At 39.9% G+C, this 15242-nt stretch overlaps 1 protein-coding gene across 11 annotated transcripts in view; it reads left to right on the top strand.

The window, feature by feature from the left end:
• MLPH (melanophilin) overlaps positions 1 to 11762 on the top strand; it is a 63640-nt gene extending 51878 nt beyond the window's left edge. For 4 of the 11 annotated variants that reach the window (XM_072121441.1, XM_072121448.1, XM_072121446.1 and 1 more), the window contains 9 exons: positions 283 to 366; positions 444 to 623; positions 2467 to 2643; positions 4184 to 4339; positions 4416 to 4508; positions 5558 to 5653; positions 6668 to 6725; positions 9053 to 9144; positions 9915 to 11762. In XM_072121441.1, the coding sequence (XP_071977542.1) occupies positions 283 to 366; positions 444 to 623; positions 2467 to 2643; positions 4184 to 4339; positions 4416 to 4508; positions 5558 to 5653; positions 6668 to 6725; positions 9053 to 9144; positions 9915 to 9938 (960 nt within the window). In that variant the 3' untranslated portion in view covers positions 9939 to 11762. The remainder of the gene's footprint in view (positions 1 to 282; positions 367 to 443; positions 624 to 2466; positions 2644 to 4183; positions 4340 to 4415; positions 4509 to 5557; positions 5654 to 6667; positions 6726 to 9052; positions 9145 to 9914) is intronic. The other 7 variants (XM_072121444.1, XM_072121443.1, XM_072121442.1 and 4 more) reach the window with 7 other exon arrangements.
• Positions 11763 to 15242: the final 3480 nt, after the last annotated feature.

Below are 15242 nucleotides of genomic sequence, written 5' to 3'. Positions count from 1 at the left end.
TTTTTTGGCAATAAAGCTACATATCCAAAATTCCAAATTTCAAGCAATAAATCATGGCACAATAAGTAATGTGCATATTAGTAAGTACCGTAGTATGTATGCAATATGTTGCATCAGTGACATTTGTGGTATCTACATGGTGTTTTGGTGCTGGAGATTATGGCGATTCCTGGTGGTGGTTAACACATCTACGCTGTCCTTACTTTCATAATATCAGGTAATCTGGAGTAATCTCTTTTGGTGATGGGATCTGTCCTATGAATCCTTTTCCTTCTTTCACAGATTACTGATCTTAACAAACGCATGTCTGTTATTGAACGCATGCTAAACCGCTTAGAGGAAAGAATCTCTGTGCATTCTGATGAGGTAACCCCAACTCATAACCAATAAAGTAACAACTTGACATGTACCAATTTCTAATCTGACACAATATAATGGTTCAGTCCACAGGTCATGCAGTACATACCGATGCCGACATAGAGGAAGAAACACTTAAAAGAAAGCTAGGAGAACTTGCCAGTAACATAAGTGATAAAGGAGGTTCCTCTGATGAGGAGAGAGGACCAAAAATAAAGTCAACAGTGAAAACTTCCGAAGAGAATTCTACTAATCCGACACAGAAGGTAAATCACTGAGAATTACTGTGATATTGTCCGCTTTACATGATCTTTACCAATGACACTATCTAAAGTACTTTATGTCACTGAGTGCCGATTAGTTACATTCAAGTTCCTCTGTGACCTCCAAAATTTTAAAGGCAACCCATTATACTCAACCTGTACTTCTATATGCTAGTTACATGTTATGGATCAGGAAGAGCCGATCACATCTTCAGGTAGCATGTTATAGAGCAGAATGATCTGAGCAAAGTGTACATATTCTCCTACCTGCAAGTAGCATGTTAGAGAGCAGGAAGAGTTTAGCAGATTTTACATTGTTTCCTGTCTACTGGTAACATGTTATAGAGCTGGAAAAGAACTTAAAACATTATACATAGGGGCACATTTACTAAGGGTCCGTCGGCCGCATTTTGTCAGGTTCCAAAATATTTCCGATTTGCCCTGAATTGCACAGGGGTTTTTGGCGCAAACGATCGGATTTTGGCACATTGGCATCGACTTTCATGTGACACAAATCGGGGGCATAGCCGTTGGACAACCCGACTGATTCAGACAAACCGCGGAATTTAAAATTCAAATTGTGTCGCAAGATCATCACATACACCAAGAAGAAGATGGTGAACTCTGGCGGACCTGAGCGGGGAAGAGACACATTCAAGAAATCGGGCGCACGCTGTTAGTGAATCGCGGTAGCTCCGAATCCTCCTCCGAATCGTTGGACATTCCGGATCGGTGGACGCAACGGGACGGGTAAGTAAATGTGCCCCAACGTGTCCTATCTGCAGGAAGCATGGTATACAGCAGGAGGAGCTCAGCAGATTGTACATATGTCCTATCGGCGGGCAGCATGTTATAGAGCAGGGAGAGCTTAGTTGTGAATGAGCTGGAAATACAATATACAATATATATTAAACATTTTCCCAAAAAAAACTCTAAATCAATCTTCTTATATGTTCTTGTACTATAACCTGACAATCCAGACTGGATTGGGTAAACAAAATACTGTACTGTTCAGGCATTTTTTTGTAATCAATCTTTAAGGTCAGGATTGGGAATTAGTGATTATACCTTTAAAGTACTATGAAGTGCATTGGCTTCTTCTAATAACAGAGGAACTCGAGGTTTAAAAGCAAAGGGGGTAAAAGAATTTAGAAGTGTTTAATTGCAGTAGGGCCATTGTATATGTAATGGTTAAACTTAGGATTAGGTTTATTTTTCATAAGGAGCGGAAACTGCGATAAGGACCTGCTAATGGGAGCTCTCTCTCGATCCTAGTAGTTTTTTTCCGTACAGTAAAAGATTCATCATGAAGATCAAAGTGCCACTCGAGAAGGGCTCCATGACTGGGAATGAGAGCTCTTGAGGAGCTGTGCCAACATGGACAATTAGCACAGCCTCTGCCCTTTGTGCCCTACCTAATACAAACCCTTTTTCATCCATTAGGGATGACACGTTAGTAGGAAGTTGCATCTTGAGTAATAGGGACAGCAACATCTCTTTCAGTCTAATGGATCTATTTAACAGTTACTAAAAAGGAAGATGAAACATGGAGTACGTAGAGTGTTTGTTTAAGGGTCATGTGTCATATCATTGTCATTACAAGACATAGTATATACTCAATATGCACAAGCATTCGTGTTTTCTTCCTCTTTGCCCCATATTCTGCATTACATTTGACGTCTGTGCTATGAAGCCTATATTTTTGTTGGTAGTCAGCATAGTTATTTTGTCTTAGAGACCGGGATGGCAATGGAAAATGTTGTGTTGTTGATATAAGAAAGTTACCCAGACACATGATTGCACTTGGGTACGTAGAACTTCTGAAGGTAACTTCTCCCATCTACAGAGGACAGCAGCTCAGGCTCTCTGTGACATCACGGCTAAAACATTGAGGACCATAAATGCCACTGAGAGAGCCATGCAAGAAGCATTTGGTGGGGAGATCCAACAGCCCATCATGCCTTACACCAAGCCAGGAGCCAGCAGGAAGGCACAGGCCGAGTTCCAGAAATTAGAGGAAAATGTAAGAAATAGGATGTAGTGGAAAAGTGATAGTTTTTTTACGCATTTATGACATGCTAAAATAGACATTGTCATTTACAAAAAATTCAGCAGAAATCATAAGTCATGCAAATAAATATAAGTAGCTCCTCCACTGGAACTTCCAACTCTGATCATTCACTTGCATAATCATGACTGTGATATGTGAGACAAGGAGCATTATGAGGGGCATTTATTAATTTTGTCCCAGGGTGGTGCTGGAACTGTACTATATTTGTCAGTGGGATAAATGTTTATGACGCACATTTTTGCAAGCAGCACCAAAATTTTGCACTCAAAAATAGAAGAAGTTGAGAGTGTCGGAAATATTCTGGCGCCGACACTCCATAAATTAAGGCCCAAGAGGCGCTGAAAGGAAAAAATACAACACCAATATTCTGTTTGAAAGGCCATAATAAATAACCCCCTATCTGTCTACAGCTGCCTATAGAGGTCTAGAAAGGAGAGGAGAAGACATCCCCAACCTTTGGTGCATACATCGTGAGAAAATTAAATATTTAAAAATGTAGTCTATATTAAAATGACCCAATAAAGCCTTATGTTGTCAAGCAGCTTAACACATTCCAGATAATGTTTCTTTCAGGTCATTTCATCATCCAGAAGATCAACTTTAAAGTGAGCTGTGAATTAGTTGTATAAGGTCATAGCTGCAGAGAGCTTAGCACTGAAGTCAAGCTCCCCTCACCTCAGAACACCCCCCCCCCCCCCTGCCTGCTTTGACTGGGATCAAGCATCAGGCTTCAGAATGGCCTGTTGGTGATATCCCTAGAGGCAGGGCCATGAATCACAGCTGAGGTTAGGAGAGCTTGACTTCAGCGCTAAACTCTTCACCATCTTGACTTTATACAACTTATGTCACTTTAAAATTGATTTTCTAGATAATGACACCATGTTGGGCCATGAAAGACACATGATTTGGAAGGTGGTAATCTATTTGACAACATACTTATAGAGAGAATCTGTCAGCAGAAATTGACCTAATAAACCATTATGGTCCAATCAAGATTTTATTTTTTTTTTCATTTTTCATAGATGAGTTCCAGGAATCATTCCGTTGTATATTAAAGGTTTGTTTTTTGTGGGATGAGTTGTATTTTTCAATGGCAGTATTTCTGGATACATCTAATTTATTGATTAGCTTATATTATATTACTTTGGAGATTATAAATGTTAGGAAATGTCCAAACAGCACCCCTGAATTTAAAGAAAAAAAAAAATTCCACCACTACACTGAATACAAAAATCTGCCCCAGAGGATTTGTTTAGGAGCCTAAGTTCCAGATTATGCTAAACTGTGCAGATAAAAAGTCTTCCATACAGGACTTTTTTATTCATTAGAACAATGGAAGTCAGAAATGAACTTAGCCTTAGGCACACAAGGGCTCATATATAGCGTTCTCAAAGTATATGTTAGATTTATTTGGTTAAAGTAATATGTCATCTCTGCCAGGTGAATCAATGTGTCCCTTCTATAAATCTTTATGTAATGTCTTATCCTATAGGTGTACATGGTAGCAGATAAGACATACGGACTTGAAAAGAACCTCCATGATCTGGAGGAGAGAGCACGTCAGAGTGGAACCACAGATTCTGAGCTTTCAGAATTAGAGGTCAGTGTGGCATCTGCTATAGCACAAGTTCAGCAGGCAGAGAGTGAGGTGAGAGGCAAAGATCCACTCTTTCCATTTTTGATGCATTTTCCTTTTTAATTCATCTCATCTCTGCCATGTTCAGGTGTCAGATATTGAATCCAGAATAGCAGCTCTGAGTGCAGCAGGACTTACTGTGTCACCATCAGACAAGAGCAAGAAGAAGTCCAGCTCTCGGGTAATATAGAACTGAATATATATGTAGATCCTGTTTCTCCAAAAATGAGACCTACAATGAAAATAAGCCCTAGCCTGATTTTAAAAAAAATTAGGTCAATTTTGAAATATAAGCCTTATTCAAAAATAAGCCATATTTACAGTTCATAAAATAGTGTCCAGACAGCATAACCATCCTAGTGCTTGCAAATGGTAGACAAGGTGTACATTTTTATAAAGTGTTTCCTATGTTATTTATATTAATGATCTGTCCATAGAATACATTGCTAATGTCATATCATGGGGGGTGCTCTCGTCTTTTTAATATATTTTTTTTAAATTCGAACATTTCTGCCGGACAGGTGAAAAAGTGTTAAAAATCTATCGGTCAGGACAATACAAAGATACTTATTTTTTTCAACATTTCTTATTATTATAATTATTAAAGGAAATCTACCACCAGGATGAAGGATTGTAAGCCAAGCACATTTACATACTGGTGTGTGTCCCCTATGGCAGGATCTGCTCTTCCTTTAGCTTTACCAATTATGCAAATGAGCCTTAGGGGCTCTAAACTCGATAGCTGTTAGTTGAGCCAGGAGCCCCTCAGGCTCATTTGCATCATTTTTAAGGGCATAAGAAGCTAAAAGAAGAGGGATCCCATGCCAGAATGTAAGTGTGCTTGGTTTACAATCCTTGATCCTGGTGATAAATATCCTCATTATTATAACTTGTTTTGCAAGTTCTCTCTGGGACTTTACTTCAACTACTACTTGAGCTTCCAATCATACACTGCAATACATATGTTTTATAGTGTATTATTTCTGATACTTTTAGTGTCCCTTAAGATGCTGTGATTCTGACTGACTGTGAAATAAGCCACTGCCAAAGATATTTCACAACCCCCCCCCCCCCCCCGTAGCACCAAAGGATCATCATATTGAAATATATCTTGCCCTATCCTTCTTTTGGGCAAAATCAGTTGTATGGCCACGTTTTACCATAGGTATTTAAGGAATATTTGTAAAATGTATTCACTAATGTGCTAAAAAAAAAGTCTGTATCATTTAGCAGATGACTCCCCCTGCTTTATCCAGAAGTACCGAGCCAGTTTTGTCCTCATTCCCAGAGACATATAATCTGACTTCAACACCCAGTGAAGCCAAGGTAAGCTCTTCCTATATCACACCATTTTCTACCCCCGATCCCACCAAAAGACTAGATCAACTAAAAACAGGAAGCTAGAGGATCAAACTACTCATTGGGTTTACTTGTACTTGTAAGAGGTCACAGGTCTACATAGGTGCTATAAACACATAGGGGCAGATTTGCTTACCCGGTCCGTTTGCGATCCAGCGGCGCATTCCCTGCGGTGGATTCGGGTCCGGCCGAGGTTCACTAAGGCAGTTCCTCCAGCGTCCACCAGGTGGCGCTGCTGCGCTGAAGTCCGCTGGAATGCCCTGAAATTCACCGGCCTATTCCTAGTGAAGGTAAGTGCAATTTTCGCAACACATTTTTTTTTTTAAATGCGGCGTTTTTTCCGAATCCGTCGGGTTTTCGTTCGGCCACGTCCCCCGATTTCCGTCACGTGCATGCCGGCGCCGATGCGCCACAATCCGATTGCGTGCGCCAAAATCCCAGGGCAATTCAGGGAAAATCGCCCGCAAATCGGAAATATTCGGGTAACACGTCGGGAAAACGCGAATCGGGCCCTTAGTAAACGACCCCCATAATGTATAGGAATTAATTACTGTATATTCTCAAGTATAAGCACCACTCAGATTATACGTGAGTATATAAAGAAAATAAGGTTAGTACTCACCCTCCGGCGCTGACCCCCGGCGTCCTCCTCTCCCCACAGCACCTCTTCAGGTTCCTGGATGGCAGATGCCGGTCTATGCAATCTGCCAACACAGAAAATATGACGCAGCAGTGTGGTCGCTTCTTGACTTTTTATTACCAATTTACATCCCACTTCAAAGTTGATTTTCTGGATGATGCCACCACACTGGGTAATAAAGTAACATTATCTAGAAGCTGTTCAGCTGCTTGACAACATACTGGTAGTGGTTAATTAGGTCCGTTTCTGCTGACAGGTTCCCTTTAAGTAGATATACAGAATCATGAAAAGAAATAAAAAGCAAGGATTTAATTCCCCCTTTATTTGCCTGTTTCCCTTAGATTTTGGCAATGCAGGAGGTACTAAGGAAAAAGTTTAATCTTGATGCAGACATGGCCGGTGAGTATAGCATTGTCTAAACTATACAACTTTTACTTTTACCCAGATTCCACTTGACCACCATTGTCATCATTAGGGGAGGGGGAGTTAGGTGAAAGAAATCGCAATCGTCCAGTAAGAGGCTATAATTTAAGATTAGTATATTCACAATATTCTGCAGTACCGTTTCAGGTATGAATAATCAGGTTTCTGGAATAAATGATCAGGTCCCTTAGGGTCAAAAATCCCCAAGGGGCCTGAAATTTAAAAAATAAAATTGTAAAAATTAAATGTCTGAAAAAAATATTTTAAAAAACTTAAATAGGAAAAATGTCAATCTTTCACAATAAATCATGTTAGATATCCCAGCATCCTCACATGCTTGAACTTTCAAAATAAAGCTATACAATTAAAAAAAAATCTAAGTGTCCCAAAATTTTATAAAAAGTGATCAAAAGGTTGTACAGGTCGCCGAATGGCATCAATGAAAATGTCAGCTCATCTTGAAAAAAATGACACCATACACAGCTCCATACATTGCAGATATAACAGATCAAAAGATTGAAGTTTACTTGGTCTTGAAAGGTCAAGGGTCATTTCACTCCATGGGTTTTGGTATGTACTCTATTTCTCATCTTGAAAATCCTTTACAAAAACCCTCTCTTGTTGTAGTTAATTAGAGACATCTCTATATTTTAAGTTACTCAAAATATAGAACATGGAATCCACATTGGAAAACCCAAAAAGTTTTAAAGGGGTTTACATATTTTTTCTCCTTGGACCTCATATTCTGTGACATGCTTTAGTAGCTGTTGCATATTACAAGTTTCTTTCCCTATGATGTGACATGCAGTGAATGTCTTTCTGTACTCGGAGATAAAGAAGCTTCCTGACCCAGGGTTTGCACGTTGATGTAAAACCTGAGTTATGGAATGACTTGATGGGTTGACCTAAAAGGCTTTAATTAACCTCCCTATGATGTTTTAATTTCATCGAGTCTTATCTCTACAAGATTACCACTGTCCTCTCTTCTGTATATTTCTCCATCATTTCTTTATGATAATCACTAGCCAGAATGAAGTCCATCATTGAATTATATTGGAGACAATCAGCTATGACAATACAACCACTAAGGGGACATAAGAAGTTGATATGGTGGAAGCAGTAAATATGGGCAGGTGTAAAGATTGAGTGACTTGGACAGAAGCCAAACAACAAAAAATAAGAGAGTATATTATGTTTTAGTGAACTCAAACAGACTATTGATTAACATTGTCAGTGTCACTGAAAAAGAAAGAAACACAATGGGGAAGACTTATCAAAAGTGTTACAAAGTAAACCAGTGAAGAGTTATGCTGGTAATTGTGAATGATCAATGGGAACAAGGGACCTGATCTGTTTGATAAGATTTTCAGCATAGTTTAAAGGGAACCTGTCATCACAAAGGTAATTTTTCAATGATGACAAAAAAACAGCTGGAGCTGTACAGGAGCACAAAGGTGGGGGCTGAGAGCTGAGCAGTCTGTAGCACAGACAAGTCACATGTTGTTTTTTTAAAATGCAGCCAAACCAAAGCCCAACCCCTGGGATTACACAGAGAATTCTGTCAGGGTGCAAGATAAGTTATAACACACAATCATATTGTAATGCAAATGCTTGGAAAAGGCAAATGCTTACATAAGGCATCCTATACTCATTCCTTCTCCTCCCACAGCATCTCTCCTACTCCCCAGTCCCCCCCCCCCCATACACATACACACTTACGTCACCTCACCGCAAGCAGTTTAATGTATACATTTAGTAGGGTATTGAATTTATATTTGGATGCACACTAATATGGAAGCACATTAAGATTCCACTTTCATAGTAGCAAATAGGTTAGGTCTACAGACGGAGTATTAAAGAAATCCAAAGGGTAAGCACTGGTTTAAAGCCATCACAGCCTACTTCCAGTGCTACTCTCCAAGGGCCTCCTGCACCTTTCTTGCAAGAAGATAGAGCGGCCATGCTACTGCTTAATATTCCTACATTGAGCATAAATGAATTTAAAATGGACCTTAGTTTTTGGTTTTATTCATCTAGTTTTACTGTGTGATGCTCTAAGCAATGTTTCTTTTTGATCCTGGCAAACAAGTCAATGTCATTTTGACAAACAAACATCAATGCTGTGCACCGATTCACAACCATAATAAAAAAAATAGTGATACAATTATTGCGAGTAATAGTGATACTAGAGAGAAACAATGGTAGGGACGTTAGATAAGAGGTCAGATATTGAGGTAGTCAGTAAGCCAAAAACATTTACTAGAGATCTGGATTATCACAGTTGTCTCTGGTCTTGTTCATAGATGGCTCCTTCGAGCGTAATGCACTCTACCGCGGTTCCCTAACACAGCGTAATCCAAATGGGAAGAACAGAAAGCTGGACCGTGTCTTTGCAGTAAGAATTATTTAGATAAACTTAAAGGAAACCTACCACCACGAATCTACCTATAAAGGTAGAACGGGTGGTAGGTGCATGTTTTGCATGTATTGCATGTATTGGACATGAGGATAGCCCTTTTCATGCTATCTTTTTAAAATCTTTATTGCCCTAATATGTAAATTTTCTAAAGAGGCTACTGGGGCATGGAGTAGCCGGAGATGAGGCTTCACTTCGCGGCTACTCCATGCCCCAGTAGGCTCTTTGTTCCTCCTACCATGACATCTTTGGCGCGCCCTCGTCCGAGAAGTTGCTCCGGCTTCAGAGCAGTGGCCGTGCAGCCAGAGCTACCAGGAGCTACGCGCCCAAGATGTCAGGGTAGGAAGAACAAAGAGGCTACTGGGGTGTGGTGTAGCCGCGACGTGTAGCCTCAGCTCCGGCTACTCCACGCCCCAGTAGCCTTTTTAGAAAAGAGGATTAGCTCTAAAAAGGGCTGTCCTCACGTCCAATACACTACCTACCACCCGTTCTACCTTTATAGGTAGATTTGTGGATGTGGGTTCCCTTTAATAATGATAAACTAAATGTAATTTGTCCTCTCCCTTGTGTATATTACTACTGGGTCTATTAGTCATCATTAGCCTGTAAATGGAATATTGAACACCCAGGACCCAGGAGCTGAACTTGTGAATTCTGGGGATGTGTGAATGTTGGGTCATAGGTTATGTATCAAGAAAGTAAGAGTCATTATACAGCACTTCTGTCATTACTATGTACTTGTCTTGCAGAAACCTGTTCTTAGCCAGAGATGAAACAAGGATCAAAGCCTCCTTCAATTGCCATGGCTTCTTCTGCTTCATATTTACCAGAAACAATAAGTCCCAGCTTACAGCAGCAAACTTTATGTGCATAGCCACGTCTTCTATCAGTGTCTAGAACTAGGATATATTCAATCCCTACTAATAAATATGGCCACTATGGTCCTGTGTAAAGATGCAATCATATCTAAACTGTATTGTAGAAGATAAATGTTAGACTCATGACCTATAGAGAAGAAAAGATATGAATTTTCATCTAAGGAAGAGGATATATAGATGATGTAAAAAAAGCAACAGAAATGACGGAATGCAAATTGTTTGTAGCCAAAAGGATGGCAAAAGTTGGGATTGAAAGTGAACAGTGAGACATAGGTTGTAACTCTGTCCTTTTACTTTTAGGAATGGAAAGTAGCCATTAAAGTTTACATTATGAATTTTGGGCCATTTTGAGTGTTCCTTCCCTCTGGACACTGTAGCTAGGAGAACCAAAGAAAATAATGTTACATTTTTTCATCTTTTTTGTCTGTATTTGTATTGTGTCTGTGTAGCCATTACATACTTATAATCCAGGAATATCAGTGGGATGACATCCTATATATCCTATTTGTTACCTAAACATTGGTTAAACCTGCCTATTTTAATGGAGCAGGCAAATCGAGTACTGTAAATCGGTTTCCCAACTCGCACTGGGGGAGTTGGATTTAAGGTAGGGAAGTAAAAAGACTCTAACAGGCCATGGGGGATCCACGGGGGATTCTGGAAAATTAAATATGCAAATACGTTTTCCAGGATGTGGTAAGGAAAACTTTGCCTCTTGGCTACTTTGCAAAGCAGCCAAGAAACACCCGGGAAAACATATTTAAATATTTCATTTTGTTTGACTTAAAGGTGTTTACCCATGTGTTTAACCCCCTTAACTTTACAATTTTATTCAGTTTTAGTTCCTATAATTCAGTGATGGTCGGTGTAAAATCCCAGAGTGTGGGCGGGAACTCTTTAAGCAGAGACTTCATGATTCCTCTCTCTGTTATGAGATGCTGTGTGCTGACAATGTGCTTAGATTATCAGGGTGTAGGGTTTAACTACACTTTTATTTAGATTTTGAACATTCATTATTATCTGACACTTAGAAAAAGAGAGATGGGATGGATCAGAGGTATGAGATGATGGGCAGAGATCAAACTGCAGTGTGCAGACACCAGAAGAATCTGCTCTGCAAGCCCATAATCAGAGAATGAGCAACTAAGAACAGTCTTTCTTTTAGACAGCTCGATAAAATCTGTCCCAAGGACTGATAGAGACAGGTTGGAATTATATTTGTGAAATGCTGAATTAGAGAATGTGTTATTTTGTTATCCTGAGTATATTTAAGAATCTTGTCTTTGTGGGAATACCCCTTTAAGGAAAACAATACATTTATTCTTATTATTAGTATAAGAAGGGGGGAGGGTCAGGCTGGTGTTTGGACACCTGCTCAAATATCTCAATTGTTTAAGGTAGTTTAAAACAATGGAAAATATATACTGACCTCCCCACCATAAAATGAGGCCATTGGCAACAGCATAAGTAGAGCTTTTACCGCACAGGATACAACCATAACCATAAATAGTTACAAGCTCATACTGGAATGTGGTCATATCCTCTTTATATTCACTGCCATCTTGTTTTCCAGCTCCTCTAAATGAAGATTTGGTGCAACAGTGCACCTTTGTATAAGGAATTATGCAATAGGAGAGTGATATGTCAGACATGTACAGATTGGAGCACATCATTGTATGTTTAATGGATTGTTAATATTGTGAATGTAGAAATAAAAAAGAGACAAAAACATGAAAGTTGTTGTTAGTTCTTATACTTGATGCATGCCTCACTTCACTTTCCTTAATTCTTTCCTTGATTCTTGGTCCAAAATAGTTGGACCAAGTATAATTGTTCTCCCCAATCTACAATGAGGAATAAGACAAAAATTTGTTTGGTGGGGGCCCTACATCACGGAAATGGGGTAACAATTCCACCTATGGTAACTGATGGAGCTGCAGGAGAAGAATATGCACAGAGGGGGTCAGCTATCTCCACTATGAGATGTCTGGAACAAGCCAACATGATGCTCATCTATTTCTGGCACTTCTGTAGATATTGAATAAAGTTGCAGGACACCAGCTGTACCTGAGATAATACTGTGCTTTCTTTTCGCTAATGCATGGATAGTGCATTATGGAAAGTGCTTTGGTTGTAAGTCCTTAAATAATGTCAGACTCTTTATACAGCCTCCTGGAATGGAGACGGCGGCTTAACAGAAGTCAAATAAAGACAATAGTGGTGGCTCCCACCAGTGATTCTTCTTTCTTGGGAAACATGGGCTAACGGCGATAGGCCGTTTCGCACACTCCTGCGCTTAATCTAGCCGTGATTAAGTGTAGGAGTGCGCAAAATGGCCTGTTGCAGTCAGCTCGTGTTTGGCTCTTACTGTCGCTGCAGTTTTATTCTAACCCAGGCTAATTGCAGGAGAAGGACCGGGTCTGTCAGACACAGCCGGAAAGCCTAGCGAGAAGGTAGAAGCAGTTTATTACTGCTTCTGTCTTCTACTTTCTTCACTGCTTAATGCTGAAGTAGTGCCAGGCAGTGAATGCAGGAGCTTACATTGCCGCCGTCTCTATAAACCCAGTGGCCACATGACTGCCGGGTCTGTAGAGGTTAATCAGAGCTGCTTAGTCAGCAGTACAGTACAGCTGTGAACGGTCTTTATTTTGTAAAAACAAGAGCATAAAAGAAAAGCAAATCCTGCCAGAGGGGGCACACACACACACCTGTATGTCAGTGTGCTTGGCTTACAATCCTTCATCTTGGTAGAAGATTTCTTTTAACTATCCCTAGTTTTATGGCCCTTAAGTCAATAAGTCGATACTTTGCTAAAAATTCTACAGTCATAAAAGTCTTTTAAGGCCTAATCACAATAGTGACCTAAGCCTAGTGATTACCAGCCTGCTTACATATCCTTGAGGAGCACACTGCCAAATTGTGGCAGTGTACAGTTGAGACTAGACCATCTTAAAACTGCTTAGATTAAAATTGTTTTGACTAATTTTATACTTACTTATTTGGCTTAATTCATAGCAGCACAATGTGCTAAAATTATAACATTGTGGCAAACTTTTTGGCTCACAGTATATTAAGCACCTTACAAAAAAAGGGAATTCATCAACTACGTAATAAAAGTTAATATTTTTATTTTATCAAATTTAAAAACAAACCGCTTACAAATAATCTTAGAAAAATTGATCCCAAGTATAAATGGAGCAAGACAACCAACAACAACAGTCCGGTATTGCAATTTTACAAGTATTAAAAAAGTCCTATGTTTCTGATCTTAATTTATAACGACATCTCTGTCATATTAGTCCATTGCTAGGTCCTTATTTTAGAGAAGTGTATCAAAGGTTATTACCTTACTGCTGTGGCTGCCATCTGCCCCTCGTTATAAATTAAGATCAGAAATATAGGACTTTTTTAATACTTGTAAAATTGTAATATCGGACTGTTGTTGTTGGTTGTCATGCTCCATTTATACTTAGGATCAATTTTCTAAACTTATTTGTAAGCGGTTTGTTTTTAAGTTTGATGAAATAAAAAATATTAACTTTTATGACGTAGTTGATGAATTCCATGTCTACAAATTGCCTAAAACACTACACTCATAAATGTGGCTCATGCTGCACCATTTCTGGTGCATTTAGCTGAGTAAAGCTTCCACAATTGAGGGGGCACATTAATTAACTATGGCCAGACTCCTGGTGCCAATTGTGTAAAAAAATCAATTATAAAATGCCTTGGGCCACATTTATTATGGCTTTTATACCTTTTTGACACTATTCTGACTAAAAGGTGTGGCCTATGGAAAAGGGACATGGGGGTGAGCGTGGCAGGCCGCAAGTCAGTGGCTGGCAGTGTGCTGGATACATACATACTGGGGGGCAGTGTGCCTGAAACATATATACTGTGGGCAATGTCTTGGATACCTATATACTAGGGGGGCAGTGTGCTGGATACCTATATACTAGGGGGGCATGTGATGTATACTGGGGGAGCAGTGTGCTGGATACCTATATACTGAGGGGGCAGTGTGATGGATACATATATATATCGGGGGGAGGCTGCTGGGCATTTCATTACTCAAGAGGCTGTGACCAATGTATTTCCCACCCTAGTCTTATATTTGTGGTATAATTGGGAGCCTCAGCTTATATTAGGGTCGGCTTTGACTGGAGTTTATATACAGTAATTGATGTTATTATTTTATTTGTGAGGAGTGGACAAGAACTTTACCTATCTTCTGAAGGATTGAGAAGCAGATATGTAACTACAGTGTGCCCTCAACAAGAGAATGCATTGGCATGTCATTACGATGGCCAGATGGAGAAAAGGGCACAGATGCAAAGTATCAGGGGGACAGGCATGGAGTGGGGACAGGCAATGGAGTCAAGCTGGAGGTAAGCAGCTAAGGATCAAACTCTGGTTAATTGTAGGAAACATAATACAGAATCTAAGAGTCACAACGCCAATGAGAACAACGCCAATATCAGGACTTGGTGGAAACAAGCAAGGGATCAGGCCAGTTTCTTCTACCAGGTGCAAGCCCAGTGGAAGAAACGGGAGTGTGCTGGCTACCTATATACTGGGGGGAGGGGGCTGCAGTGTGCTGGTTACCTTTATACTGGAAGGCAGAGGGGCTTCACTTTGTTGGCTATCAATATACTGTGGTGGGCTTCAAGGGGCTGGCTACCTATATATTGGGCGAAAAAGGGTGGGCTACAGTGTGCTAGCTACCTATATACTGGGTGCTGGCTACCTATATACATACATATATGTGATATGTAAATGATGTATGATGTGTATATATTCTGTATGTGTGTATATATGTTGTATTTTTGTAAATGGCACTGCATGTGTATATGCTCAAGGTGTGCACATGAGAGTATAAATATGTGATTGTAACTCGCATAATATAGAAATAAGGGTAGGGGGGGGGGGCATTCAGGTGTCTGCTATATGGTCCTGCCTCTCCAAGTTGCGCCCCTGCATAGAACTGTCCCAAGGACCTAATGATAAATAACATTCTCACAACTTGGCACATGCTGAGTAAAGCTTGATGTGTTTGGGTCATGCTTCAGTTGGGTCTGAGCTTGACAGGGCAAACTTTTCAAAGGCAAAAGGTCCAACTCACCTTCTTACAAATATTTGTGCTATTCTTACAAAGTTTGTGCTATTTACAACCTAATCAGAATAAGGAAGAGGTTATGC

The sequence above is a fragment of the Engystomops pustulosus genome, chromosome 8 (assembly GCF_040894005.1).
Source record: "Engystomops pustulosus chromosome 8, aEngPut4.maternal, whole genome shotgun sequence".
Classification (NCBI taxonomy): Eukaryota; Metazoa; Chordata; class Amphibia; order Anura; family Leptodactylidae; genus Engystomops; species Engystomops pustulosus.
Note: the sequence above shows the minus strand (reverse complement) of the source record. Positions and strands in the feature narration are given on the sequence as shown.